The sequence below is a fragment of the Emydura macquarii genome, unplaced genomic scaffold, assembly GCF_026122565.2.
Source record: "Emydura macquarii macquarii isolate MOO-44397 ecotype Brisbane River unplaced genomic scaffold, CSIRO-AGI_Emac_v2 contig_2994, whole genome shotgun sequence".
NCBI classification, from domain to species: domain Eukaryota; kingdom Metazoa; phylum Chordata; order Testudines; family Chelidae; genus Emydura; species Emydura macquarii.
In genome coordinates this window covers 248,325-262,192 of record NW_027133131.1, presented here as the reverse complement: position 1 = coordinate 262,192, position 13,868 = coordinate 248,325, and the positions used below count along the sequence as shown (strand labels likewise).

Sequence of the window (13,868 nt, the reverse complement as noted above, 5' to 3'; positions counted from 1 at the left end):
AAATCAACATTCTTACTCATATCGTCTTGCTATGCAAGTTGAAGGGCCAGTGTAGATTTAGAAGCACAAATTTGGGGCCATATTATCAAGAGGTTCCTGAGAAACAGCTCCTCTTCCCCAAAATGATATAGTTTTAAAACTTGGTGATTCTTATCACTTTTGTGTCCACAGCAAGGGAAAACAATGGAAAGTATCCGTATAAAACTTGTATCTCTGGACAGCCTCTGAGCTCATTTAGCACCAAAATCCAACAAGTATAAAAGTTATTAGACCCTTATTCTGGGTCTGTAAAATAGGCATTGCCTGATCCGGGCAACAAAAGTCAGCACACATGTAGGAACTGTCTTGGAAGAGGGGAAACACTGCAGCAACTTTTCTGTGTAATTGCAAAATGTCTGTGTTTTAAAATTCACAAAAAGCATCAGATCAGCTTGGGAATTGGTGTGCCACATCTGAGCTAGACTGTGGTGCAAATTAGGGGTCATTTGTTTAAAGAGTTTCTGATACAGCCTCCCCTTCCCTCACATGAACTGGTTTGTGCAGGTTTTATTTTTGCTTGGAGTTAGGGAAAAACTATGGCTCTTATCTTCATAAAATCTCTCAATGGACTTTGTGATCTCAGTTGGGCACCAATTGCAGCATCTCCATCTGAAAAAGTAGTGTGCTTGGACTCCTGTTGCAGACCAGAAGGTGCTTTTCAGAGTGTCATAGTAATGGAAAAAAGGAGAGTGCTCAGAGGCGGAGGGAACCTAATCAAGTTTTGAAGATTTCAAATTTTCAAGATTGCCTCTCTTTCTTTTTATTACCTTTTATATACATCTACTCCCTCCTTTATTAGCAACTTCTTCCATTTTTTTCTTCCTATAGTTTTCAAGGATTATGGGTTTTTGGGTGTTGGTTTTAAAATGCTGCTGATATATACCTTTATTCAGAGGACTCCAGGCTCTGTACAAACTTTAATTAAAAGCTCACAGCATTCATGGGAGGCAGACCTGGGAAAATGAGGCAGTTCAGCAGAACTCGGAAGCAATAGAACCCAGGTCTCCCAGTTCCCACTCCTATGTCTTTAACCACAATGCCGTCTTTACCCTCTTCTTCCTTAAAGAGTATCCTCAAATTCTCTAACACTTGTCCCATATGTTACAATTATTTAGCCATTTGGGAGCATTTCAAACTCTGGTTCCAATAAGGTACCAGCAGCTCCCTCCATTATTAGAGGTGGTTCTTCCGGATCGCAGATGAGAAACATCAGTGAGGAAGCTTGCTCTGCTGCAGCTGTACTAGTTCTGTGAATGTACAGCAGACCTCAGTCTGCAAGGCTCCATCTAGCATCTCTCATAAGCACTAAAACTGTTGGCTGCTGCTGATAGAAATGCTACAATACAAACTCACCAAAGAGACTGTCCCATAAACCTCTGCCCAGTCTCTTCTCACTGCATTATTCTGTTCCTTGGCATTGGCAGAAGGAAATCCTGGGGTCGGGGATTATAAAGTACCAGTTTGAAAAAGGTTGCATTGGGCAAAATGGGTGCACCTCTTGAAAAGCTTGTTTTGGGTAGTGTTGACTATTTGTGACCAGTCAGAGCGAAGATAATTTAGTCACTGGGAAGGGGAATTCATTTCTTCGTTTAATAAGACTCTTCCTTTGGGACTTCCAGGTTTATTGCCAAACCATGTGCCATAAACCTTGGCATTCAAGACAGTGGACCTCACAGAGCTCAGCCCAATGCAATTCTAGAGAAAGTGTTTACATCCATCACTAAGGTAAGTTACTCTTCAAGTTCTGCAAGAAGTTCAGGCATGTACATGAGAACTGGGCCTCTTTTCTTTTGTCGCCTAAGGGAAATACACTTCACAGCTCGAGTAGATCTTTCATTGATGGGAAATTGTGTACAAAAAGCACCAGTTTCTCTTGAAAAAACAACAAGAGTCCTGTAGCACTTTAAATACTAACAAATTTAATTTCTGCAGGCATAAGCTCTCGTGGGCTTTGTCAGATGTAAGGAATAGAAATCAAATAGTAGGTACATATCCAAGGTTAAACAACAATGGGGAAGTAGTTGTGGCCTATTCACAACCATTGATTAGGAGGTGAGAATGTGTGAACAATGACAATCATTTCTTTTAATGAGATAACCATTCCAAGTCCCTATTTAGACCCAGTTTGATTGTGTCAAGTTTGCAGATCAGTTCAAGCTCAGCAGTTTCTCTTTGAAGTCTGTTTTTGAAGTTTTTTGTAGAAGAATGGCAACTTTCAAGTCATTTATAGAGTGTCCTGGGAGATTGAAGTGCTCTCCAACTGGTTTATGGATGTTTCTATTTTTTATGTCTGATTTGTGTCCATTTATTCTTTTGCGTAGTGGCAGTCCGGTTTGGCCAATGTACATGGCAGAGGGGCACTGCTGGCACATGATGGCATATATTACATTAGTCGATGTGCAGGTGAATGAGCTCCTTATGATGTGGCTGAAACATCCATAAACCAGTCGGAGAGCACTTCAGTCTCCCAGGACACTCTATAAATGACTTGAAAGTTGCCATTCTTCTACAAAAAAACTTCGAAAACAGACTTCAAAGAGAAACTGCTGAGCTTGAACTGATCTGCAAACTTGACACAATCAAACTGGGTCTAAATAGGGACTTGGAATGGTTATCTCATTACAAGAAATGATTGTCACTGTTCACACATTCTCACCTCCTAATCAATGGTTGTGAATAGGCCTCAACTACTTCCCCATTGTTGTTTAACCTTGATTATGTATATATGCACCTGCTATTTGATTTCTTTTCCTTACATCTGACGAAGTGGGTTACAGCCCACGAAAGCTTATGCCTGCAGAAATTAAATTTGTTAGTATTTAAAGTGCTACAGGACTCTTTGTTTTTGCTGTATATAGACTAACACAGCTACCCCTCTGGAACAGTTTCTCTTGGTAATTTTTGCTCCTTGAATTAGTTCACATATGACTATGTCCACTTCCTTTCCTGTTTCCTGCAGTGACGTTAGATCTGTTTGTGCTTGAGCCTCAGTGTTGCAAGCTGAAGAGTGGTTTGAGACCAACAAAGTTATTTTGGTGGAAATATGAGTTCTTTCAGTCCCCTTAATTTCTGTATAGGGTGTAACTCTTTGATTTTCACTATTCATCAAGAGATTCCTCTGCATTTTTCGCTCTCTCCTTGGAAGTTACCACTGTTCCTTAGGGACCATTCTTGTGCTGGTGTCGCTGGTCAGTCCCATAGATGCCTTCTTCTGAACTCCTGTGTATCATAGACTTAGATAGCTTATCACTATAGAAGTCTAGTTGTAGACAGAAAGCAGTTCAATAATTAATGCTAACAGAAGAGTCCTGTTGAGGGATAGACCATTAAATGTTGGCAATAGATTTTCTTCTGAGTTATTCCTTTCAGCCATTCTTTCATTTTAATATCTGTCTGTTGTGCTGTTTCACTGTTGAATGACTGAATCCAGCAGGTTATCCATAATTTGTTGAATAGTGACTGTTAAACTGATACTGATAAAATCACAGTCTCCCATGTAAGGAAATAAAACAGACTTTTGTATTCAGATATTGTAACACAGCCAGCTGTTCTGAGAAAAAATGTTTAGTGGGTGCAACAGTAGATCTTAAAGTACCCCCAGTAAAACTAATCTCTCTGGAGCTTAACACTGGATCTGTTATGTAGCCAGAGGGCAGGTCCACACTTACCTTGAAATTCGGCGGCAGTCAATAGGAGTCACGCAGAGTAGCTTGCGTGACTCCCATTGACTTTTTAACTCCTCTTCTATGTGGCATCTTAACTGTGCTGCGCCGATGCAAAATGCGTTCCCTGTTAACGCAGTTACGCAACTTGAGGGAGTGTTTTAATGCGTTGACTTCTGGATCGATTGAGCAGGTCTTCGCTGACTGCTCAGTCAATCCGGATAAATCGATCTGACGGCGGCGAATTTGACGCTGTCAGTGAAGACATACACTGCAGACGAGTAGAAGGAGCTTTGTGGTTTGCCAGTGATAGGGAGGAAGCTCATGTATCGGTGTCCTTGAAAGTAATGTTTAAAATGAAACATGCACCCATGGGGGACTGCGCTATTCAGAATTTAAAACAAAACTTTATTTGACTGAACTGCTACAGCTGTTACTGACTGTTGGCTTAGATCTGGGGAATCAGCATAGAGGATGACATTTAATTTGGAAAAAAATTGCCACCCTGTTCTGAAACTAGAGTTCTATAGAACAAGCCTTATGACTTTTCCTTTTAGATAAGTGTAACTCACTCCCAGTGCAGAGACTTCCTTTCAAGATACCCCACGCCCCTAAAGACTATATGAAAGGGAAAATATGGGTGTGACAGAAGTGCAAGAAGGTGACAGTAGTTCTAGTACTTCACCCTTACAGCAAAGATTTTTCTGTCATTCAGATTATGTTGAACAATTTGTGGTGACCCTCTTTGCCAGTTCAGCACTCTACATATGAGTCTGGTGTTGTGAGTAAACTCAAGTTGTGAAATCTGTTTAGCTTATTTTAATTGTAATTCTTCCCTGGCAGAGTTATTAAAAGGACTAAAACTAACTTGACCTTCCCCTGCAGTGGTCATTTGTAAAGGTTTAGTTAACTTTGTTTACTCTTGTATGTTGACTAATGCCACTATTTAAAAAAAGAAAAACAAAAATTATACCACTAAATCCCCCAGTCAGACACAGGGCTATTCAGTATCAGATCTTAAATTTTACAAGTGATAGATTGTTATATTTATGAAGTTATAAAAACAATCTACAGAAATGTCAATATCTGTGTATTACGCCTATGGAATTCATAAACACTGAAGATGAGCCAAATCTGAGCCCTTCTTTAAAATCAAGAGAAGTTGTCATGCCAATACTATCCACCCCTGCTACTCCCAGAGGAATTCAACTCTGTCCATTCATACTAGTAGAATGCTCAAGTATTTATGCAGATTTCCACTGATAGAATAGACCAGCTTGCTAAAAATTCCTCATGAAATATACTTGAAATGCTAGTTAGCTGGTAAATTGTTTCCCGGGTTTCAGTGTTACATTATTTAAAAGAGAAGGGGGTTCAAAAAACAGTATCTGAATTATTGTTATGGTGAATAACATGCATGTGAAGGCTAAATGGGAATATACATTTTTTTAGTGGTAAGAGTTCAACATATTTCTCATTCTAAAACTGAATTTTTAGCAGATTACGCCTTTCCTCTCATGATTGTTCATTTTTTATCCATACATCTTAATTTTGTGACAGAGGTCATGGTATAGAGGGGAAAAGTCTCAGACGGAAAATTTGGGCAAGGAAGAAGCCTCTGTGGAAGGTGGGGAGGCAGAAGATATGTCTGACTTTTGTTTCATTTCTTCAGTGTCCAGATAGAAGAAGGTTAGAAGGTTTGTCAAAGCAGCTAGACTGGGATGTTCGAAAGATCCAGCGCTGGTTTCGTCATCGTAGAAGCCAAGACAAACCCACCACCCTCACTAAGTTTTGTGAGAGCATGTAGGTTTGTGTGGAGACCAAAATATGGCCTCAACTCAAGCTCCTGTTGTGCGTTGTATTTTAATTGAAAATTTTGATTTTTTTAATGTAAATTGGTGCCTTTAGGTATTATGGGACATGTGAGGATATTAGGGAAGTAATCACAGCACCAGCACACCTTGTTGTATCAGGGGGCGATGTTGTAGGGGTTTTGTCCTTTGTGCCTCCCTCAGGTTGGCTGTTTTTGGATGCCCCTCAAGCCTCCATCTGAGAAGTAGCTAGGTCAGCCTCCTTTCAGGAGAACAAAATGTCCAGGTGTAGTCCAAAAAATGGCCTATCCTCACCCATTTCCTGGGGTTCCACTGCCTTTGCTTGGCTCTGGTATCAAGCACTGTCCTGCCCAACTTAAGTCTTTCTGAGGCCTCTATCCTCCAACAGTCTCTGTCACTTCAGCCTTTCCCAGGAGTCCCCTTGTCTGTCTGCTCCCTGTGCCTTGAATTCTCTCAGCCTATTGATAAGGTCTGGGTGACTCTTATCACCTGATCCCTCTTTAGTCCCACCCTCTCTGGCTGACCAGTAACTAATTACTGCCCAGGTGGAGTGACTGTGCCTTGCTGGCCTTTAGCCCTTATTCACATTTGATGGGGGTTCACTCCATCAAAAGGAGAAAAATGCCAACCTGACAAGTTTCCAACCAACCAAACACAGAGAAAATTAGAACAGCTTTGTAGCATGCTGTCATATCAGTTGGTATTTGTGCCAGGAGAGAGCAGCACCTCTACAGGAGCAGTATGATATAAATGGCCAATGATCCCTTTGTAAGAAAGGCTTGCGTAGTGGATTGTATTGCTCATGCAGATAGTAACATTTCTTGTGCATTCATCTGAACAACTCTCCTCCAGACAGGAGTGAGCTGTCTAATTTCCTAGACAAGACACTTTCCTGAACCAACTGACTTCATGGCATAGACAGTGGTACATGTTGTTTGGATGCTTTCTGGATTCTTGTTCCTTCTCACTCTAGGTCATTATCTTGTTCTTTGCATCTTTCTGTCTAGGTACTTTCATGAACCCCCCACCTCCCACATTTGCTGTAGTTTCTGAACACCTTTCCCTGCTCCTTCTATTGTGGTTTCTTTCTTCCCCAATTACTTCCTTAGTATCCTCATATTAATTCTTCCCCAACGTTCCCCCTCCTCCTCCTGCAAGTAAAGTTTTGTATACTTAGAGGCACCAGGTAAAATGGCAAATGGGGATGGGAGAGGACTTGCCCTATACCTGTCTTAATTGGCTTGCGCTGTACTTTGAAACACATGGGTTCTGCTATCTACCTGCTATCACAATTCAGGCCAACTTCATCTGTATTTCACCTTAGTGCTCCGGCAATGGCGCCTGCTGTAGGCTTCTGACCTCCCCACAACTGTCTCCTTCTTGATCAGAGTTAGGCCCACGGACAGCAATTCCAGGCCCCAGAGTAGAACAATCCTGCCTGCATCCCTACCCATATTCCTCCCCAGGCCCTGCTCCCTCCCCCGCTCACTGCCGCATCCCTACTCCCCCTCGCCCCCCCCCCCCCCTTCAGTACCTCTCCTCTCTTCCACACTCCCCTTCCCCTCAGGTGGTGAGTGAGCTGGGCAGAGGTGGTTAAGCAGCAGGAGTGGAGGGAGTTGACCCTTTTAAATTGGTGGACCCCTGGGCAATTGCCCCCTTTGCTTCCCTGCCCCCTCCACCGGGCCTGATTAGTGTATTTCCAGGCTGAACAGTTCCCTGCCTTCACTGTGTTTTTTCCAGCCTAAGCAGGCCTGCTTAGCCTTTCCCTTCAGCAGTGGTACACCATGTAATTGCCAACAGGTATAAGTTACCACACAGGACTTCCTGTGCAAGCCTATTTAATTCTTAAGATAAAAGCGCTACAGGGAAAACATTGAAAACCATAAAAGAACCTACATTCATTCTAATAAGCTTACCAGAGATTTCCCCAGTTGGCTCCAATATGGCCTCTGGCAGGTGAGTCTTTCAGACCCTTTTGTGGTCATAAATTCGTAACAGCCTTAGCTCACAACTAGCACTCAATCTTATGGGGCCTCAGTAGGCCAAGTCCTTTCAGCCTTTCCCTAAGGATTGGGGCCCTCTGTGTCCCAGAGGTTCTGTCCATTTTCTGGATCAGAAGGAAGGCCCTGAGTCAGATTCAACTCAGACTCTTTATTTGAAAATCCTTTTTTTGTCTGTTGGTTCCTGGAGCATTCAGATTGGGTCTTTGAACTGTCCTCCTGTAACAAGAAATTATCAGACAAAAGGTCCCTTCCCTCAGGGTGAAGTTTCAAAAGCTAAATCTGCAGGTGGGGATGTGCAATCTCCTCAGTACCTCCTAGGAATTCCACTTTAGGCACATTATCCCATGAAGTTCTTTGAAGTTCCTAATTCTTCCCAGAGATTGCATTAGTCAGTCCGCTAGAGAAATTGCATACAATTCCACAGTAACATATACATCATTTCATTTTTAATACAATGGACCCCAAAGAACTGAACTTAATTCAGTAATGTTCATCTTTATTTCCATACGGTTTGTCCAGGGTATTGTCATATCTGTCACACTAGATCACAACGGTTTCTTCAGAATTGTTGCCTTCAGAGGTCCCCAAACTGTGGGACGGGCCCCTCTAGGGGACACAGAGGAACATTCAGGGGGGTGCAGTGGGGCCTGGCCAGACTCCACTGGGGTGGGGAGGGAATGTCACCCAGTCCCGCTTTGCCGCCCCAGCTCTGGCCCCTAGCTCCCAGCCTGGCCTTGGCCCCCAGCTGTGGCTCTGCTTCCAGTTGCAGCCCTGTTCCCAGTCCCCCAAACCAAGGGGAGCATGGACAAGGACAAGCACAATGCAAAATTGGGGACCACTGCCTTACATATATGTACATACTGAGATAGATTACTTGGCATTAACCTTCATATGTATTTCCAAGACAACCTGTAGACTTTTTTTGGAACAATGCTGTTTTTATGATTCTTATATAAATATTTTAGTTCTGGTGGACAGATATTCCAAAGGGCAATATCAGTCAACTTGCTATGCATGAAGTATTACACATTAGTGGGTGAAAACGCCACTCCTGTAGCTGCCAAATTTGGTTCCATTTATAATGATTTCAGCTTTTGCTACACAAACATTAACCATACAATGCTCATTTAGTTTCAGACATTTAATTTTTTCCCCTTTCTCATTTCCATTCCCAGGTGGAGGTTTACGTTTTATTTAAGTATATTTTCTTATGGACTCAGATTTATCTGGTCGGTGAGTTGAGTTTTGTGTGTTTTTAATTTCACTACTTGCTCCAAGGGACATGATATGGGACTAAAATAACAGGAGTTCAGTGGCTTCAGGTCTTCCTTATGTTTCCTAGTCAGGACCCTTATGCGTCTTCATCTAGAGCCATGTCTCTACAAACCAGGAAAGGTTGTCAGAAATGCTAGACGACTCTGATGCCAGAACAGGATGGGCCTGTCCACTCTTAAGCAGACTCTGTTTTCTTACTTGCAAGGACATAGATCCATCTCTTTGAACTGTCTTTGCACAGAGTTCTGTGAATAAATATAGTGTAGACTAAAGAAGCAAGACGAAGCTCTTTTCAAATAGTATTGTGGTAGGGATGAGGGAGTGTGTTGATTGGCCAAAACCAAAGCAAATGGGGAGAAAAATGCTAGTAGGATAATCTCTTGTTCTTTTCACTCTAGTCACCCTGGTTTTGGGACACACGACAATGCTGGTACAACTACCCTTTTCAGGTAGGATATTTACTTACTAATATGAATGTAAAGTACAGTTAGGCAAAGCAAGTATAATATCATAGCTGCTGAGACATCTTGATGGTATTGAAGCCTTTTTGTTATGTGTGATCCTCCTGTTTTCTGAAGTCCCTCAGTTTTGAAAACTGAACCCTTTGCACGTCTCCAGTGTTATTCCATGTGAATGGTGTCAGATTGAAATTTGTGAGATCTGAATGCCTCTTACTGCCCACAGAGCAGATGCAGTACAGGCTGCAACAAAGTAAACTTCCAGTCAGAGTCACTGCTCTTCTCTGGAAATTTCACCTCTGAGCTTGTGGGCAGAGTTCTCCCCTGGCCTATGCTATTCTTGGTCTTTGGGCTAAAACTGCCTACAAAGGGGTAGGTTGTGATGTGGTATTTTTCATGATGTAGACGCTGGTTCATCAAACTAGACTGATTACCAACTCTCACATTTTAAAGCAAATTTTCCTATCTGGTACTTAGATTATTAAAAGTAAAGCAATTTTACAAATGTAATTGTACCAGTCACCATTTATTGCAGTTTTCTTTTTGCCCTTCATTCAGCTCAGTTAATTGTAGACCACTAGTCAATTTGATTTCCTTGTTCTACTCCAACAGGAGGCCACAGCTCTTAGGTTGCAAACACTGAAAGGGAATTTTATTCCTTTAAAAATAAATCTTAAACCATAGATTTATGTTGATTAAACTTAGTTTTTTACAAAACATAAAGTTGGGATTTCTAACTTACCCCCTTCCTCCCATAAGGCTGGGGCCACAGGAGAGGCGGATTGGTTGTTAGGTGAGAGGGGGGAAATCTTTTAATTAAAATTTTGTATTACTTTATCTTTTAATCAAACACTCTTTTTTTTCCAGCCCCTAACATCCAGCCTTTACTATTATTATATCATCGAGTTGGCCTACTATTGGTCTCTCATGTTTTCTCAGTTTACAGACGTTAAACGAAAGGTAAGAGAAGCCAGAATTTCACTAAACGTGTTAACAGACAGGGCTAACAGAAATAGTGTGTCTCTGGCCAGAAAAACTGCTGAAGTATAGCTATAACTGCATTTTCCTGACATTCATCTCTTTTCATATTCCACCTTCTTTTGTAGACTGTATACAGACAGTCCTTTGCGGACTATGCTGATAAGCAACCTGGTAACCCTATGCACATCCCTTTCACTCTGTGGAGTGAAGAGAGGGAATCAATCAGCCTCTCCCAATAGAACAGTTGATTCAATCTTTGTATAAAAATAGATTTTAATTAGGAGACTTACCCGAAAATATAGAAATAAAGTGTTCTAAACATTAACTGTATTGGTGGTGAGGTTAGAAGAAAGCTTTTTAGTTTTGGCAAAATGAAGTGAATGAATAGTTCCTATATTATTCTATAGGGAGCCTGGCATCCCACAGAGGCTGAACTAACCTACCTCTCAGGTGCTCTAGAACATTTTACATGTTGTGCTAAGTCCCATTTTCAAAGATTATTTGGATGCATAGGAGCCTAAGTCCCACTGAAAGTAACTTAGGCATGCCTGAAAATGTTGTTCTGCATCTCTTCTCTGACTTGGCAAGTGGTTCTGTCAACTCCTTGAGTCTCAGCTCATATGGGCAGGAGTCTCTTTCCTGTTCCTAGAGAACATTGTGTTGCCTTCCAAAACACCAATGATCTTTCTTTCAAATGCATTTCAAATAGACTCCTTTTTCCTGACCTCCAGTATCTGTATCTGTTAGTCAAATATTCACACTGTTCTCAGTTTAGTTACAAACAAATACAGAGGCGTTTAGTTAATTTTTTTGGCCTTGATATGTGATCAAACAAGACCTGCTTTGTTAACTTGATATATCTTTTTTTCCTTTTGAAGAGAAAACTTCCCTCCCCACTGAAGAAGTGGGATTCCAAGCTGTTCCTCCAATCATTTAAAGCAGGTTGATCTACATTTTCCTAGTCAGTTTCAGGATGTACTGTGTTGCAAAGCTAGTAAGGTGTTTGGGTGGCATTTGTCTCACAGTTTAAATCTTGGATATTATATCCTGGATTTAGTACAGTAAACAATCTATAGAGATGTAACATTAGCTGTGATGACCCACCTGAGTAACACCATCTTCAACAGTCTCTCAATACACATCAAATACTCCTAGAAGCTGAAGCACAGTCAGTCAGTCAGTCAGTCTAGATAAAATTCAGAATCTGATTTAGAAATTAAATCCAAACAGCTGAACCAAACAGCACCGAAAAGCATAAAGCTGAGAAAGGCACAGCACAAACTGGAGGTAACTTCCTTAGACATTCTGGTCACTGTGTCAAGTAACAACTCAAATTGGGAGCTTTGTAGTTAAAACCCCATCAGTACAGATACATTATGCAGTCTTGGGAGAAATAATGAGGGATTGGTCATTGTAAAATATTATCCATGTTTAGTGAAAATTCAACTGTGATTAAATTTGTAGGTGACTCCCAAATTGTAAAGTTGGCAAACACTAAGAGGAGAACCAAATAACAAATGAACCTGGAGCTTAGAGTTCTGTTGCTGCAGGCAAGAGTGGGAGGCTCAGTCTTAATGTTATGTCTGGTGGCTAGGGAAAGGGGAGGGGAGAGAGAATGAGAGATGTGAATGAACAGCCCTACCTATTACCTTAAAGTGAGTTAATCTTCCTCTGGTCTCCTTTCTAGGCATGCTTTTAACCAGGCCCTCCTACAGACAAGTCAGGAGGATAGAAGATGGTACATGAGCCTAGGGTTAGGGACAAATGAGAGTTCCCAAAGTCTTAAAACCTCTGATCTGGAGAGATTGGCTGGCCCCCAGGGCTGTAATTATAAATGTCTATAGCAATTTAATGATGCCTTTTAGAAGCCTTTTGGATTGTTCGAACCGTTTGTCAGACTGTCTCTTTTCTCTATTAGTGGAGGAAGGGGGAGGGTAGCATTTGTTAAGCAGTATGTTAGTCATTGAGGAAAATGCTTCAGATAATATTCACTTTGTCTTGTGAATTAAAGCTACACTCTGAATATCCTGGCTTGGCTCCTCTGGCATGTTATATATACTAGAGAGGGAGAAGCTTGGACCCTGCACTGCCACTTCTGTTAAGCTATACTGGAGTGAGGACCATCTGTAGTGAAATAGGGAAGGGAAGAGATGAATACAGCATGGGACCAGTGTACCCATGTATCATGTTCATCTGGCAGTGCACCTTCTCTCTCATAGTGGGACAAATAGGCTGTGTCCCAGAGGGAAGAGAAGCTGACAGCCAGTTAATGTTGAAATGAGGCATAGCGGAAAAAGAATCTTGAGCTCCTTGGGTACATTCCCAATGTTCTGTGATAGCAGAGAGGTCACTTTTGCAAGTGTCTTCTAGTCTCTAATGTGTCCCTGGTTGTTACTTTAATTCAACTGAAGAGCTCAGGGAGAGCCCCAAGAAATACTTCACTTCCTCCCCCCTCCCACTTTTTTTGGTCTTGGGGCAGTAGGAAATTCAAGCAGGGAGATGAGTCTGAGAAAAATCTGATCTCAACTTTAAACTTTCCTGACACTCTTTTTCAAATCCTTAAAATTATGTGATGTACTGGAAAATTGGGGCCATTGTTTGTGCTGTAGAATTTTAGTGGACTGAGTTGCTGTTACTGTATTGCCAGGCATGTCCTGGTGCATGGATCGCTCATGGCCTCTGCTTGCCAAACTTCTGGCAGACTTTTCCCTGTGGATAGCAGTAACAGAAGATCTATTTCTTATTATTCATGTCATTGATCTCAAGAGGTACATCTACACAGCAATCAGAAGCCTGCAGCAACAAGCCTCAGAGCCTAGGTCTACAGACTATGGCACTAAAAACAGCTGTGTAGGTGTTTTGTCTCGGGCTGGAGCTTGGCCTCTGAAGCCCCCCTACCCCCCCACGTCGGTTTCAGGGCTCAAGCCTGAACCTCTACACACCTACTTTTAGTGCCATAGCTCCAGTCTGTAGACCCAGGCTCTGATAGGTGTGCTGCTTGCCATGCAGACATGTGCTAGCAATACAGTCATCCCAAAGCAGGGAGAGCCAAAGTGCAGGCTGGATGATGGCCTGTGGAGTTATTACAGTGAGGCCTGCAGATGTACTTACCTTTGTTACCGAGCTGTTGCCCAAGGAGACTACAGTAGGCCCCAGCTGGCAATGTTCCATCTTGATTGAAGCAAAACCGTTAATCAAGATGGAGCATGCTGGGACCTGTAGTCTCTGTGGTCTGCACCTCCATAGTAAAGATGATTGTGGCTGAAATCTACTCTGCTTTATGCAAACAAGGAGTTTGAGAGCCTGAGCTAAAGTTACCATCTGGCCGTTGTTTTTTCAGTCCTGGTGGTCCCTGTTCTAAGCCTCTGTGATCATTTGGCTGCCAAAGATCCCTCATACTTCATCTTCCCCTTTCAGGATTTCCTGGTCATGTTTGTCCATCACTTGGCTACAGTTGGACTCATTACATTCTCCTATATGAATAACATGGTGCGGGTGGGAACTCTGGTGCTATGTCTACATGATGCCTCAGACTTCTTCTTAGAGGTGAGTTTGCTTGCTGCTTCGCACCTCAGCTTTGCATCCCTAATAACAAAGGAGCACACTCTGGAAGAAAGA

At 42.1% G+C, this 13,868-nt stretch overlaps 1 protein-coding gene across 3 annotated transcripts in view; it reads left to right on the top strand.

Moving 5' to 3' along the window:
- Positions 1-13,868, top strand: part of CERS5 (ceramide synthase 5) — a 34,322-nt gene that overhangs the window by 11,319 nt on the left and 9,135 nt on the right. For 2 of the 3 annotated variants that reach the window (XM_067529925.1, XM_067529927.1), the window contains exons 2-7: positions 1,659-1,764; positions 5,374-5,504; positions 8,712-8,769; positions 9,210-9,260; positions 10,137-10,229; positions 13,668-13,796. In XM_067529925.1, the coding sequence (XP_067386026.1) occupies positions 1,659-1,764; positions 5,374-5,504; positions 8,712-8,769; positions 9,210-9,260; positions 10,137-10,229; positions 13,668-13,796 (568 nt within the window). The remainder of the gene's footprint in view (positions 1-1,658; positions 1,765-5,373; positions 5,505-8,711; positions 8,770-9,209; positions 9,261-10,136; positions 10,230-13,667; positions 13,797-13,868) is intronic. The other variant, XM_067529926.1, reaches the window with a different exon arrangement.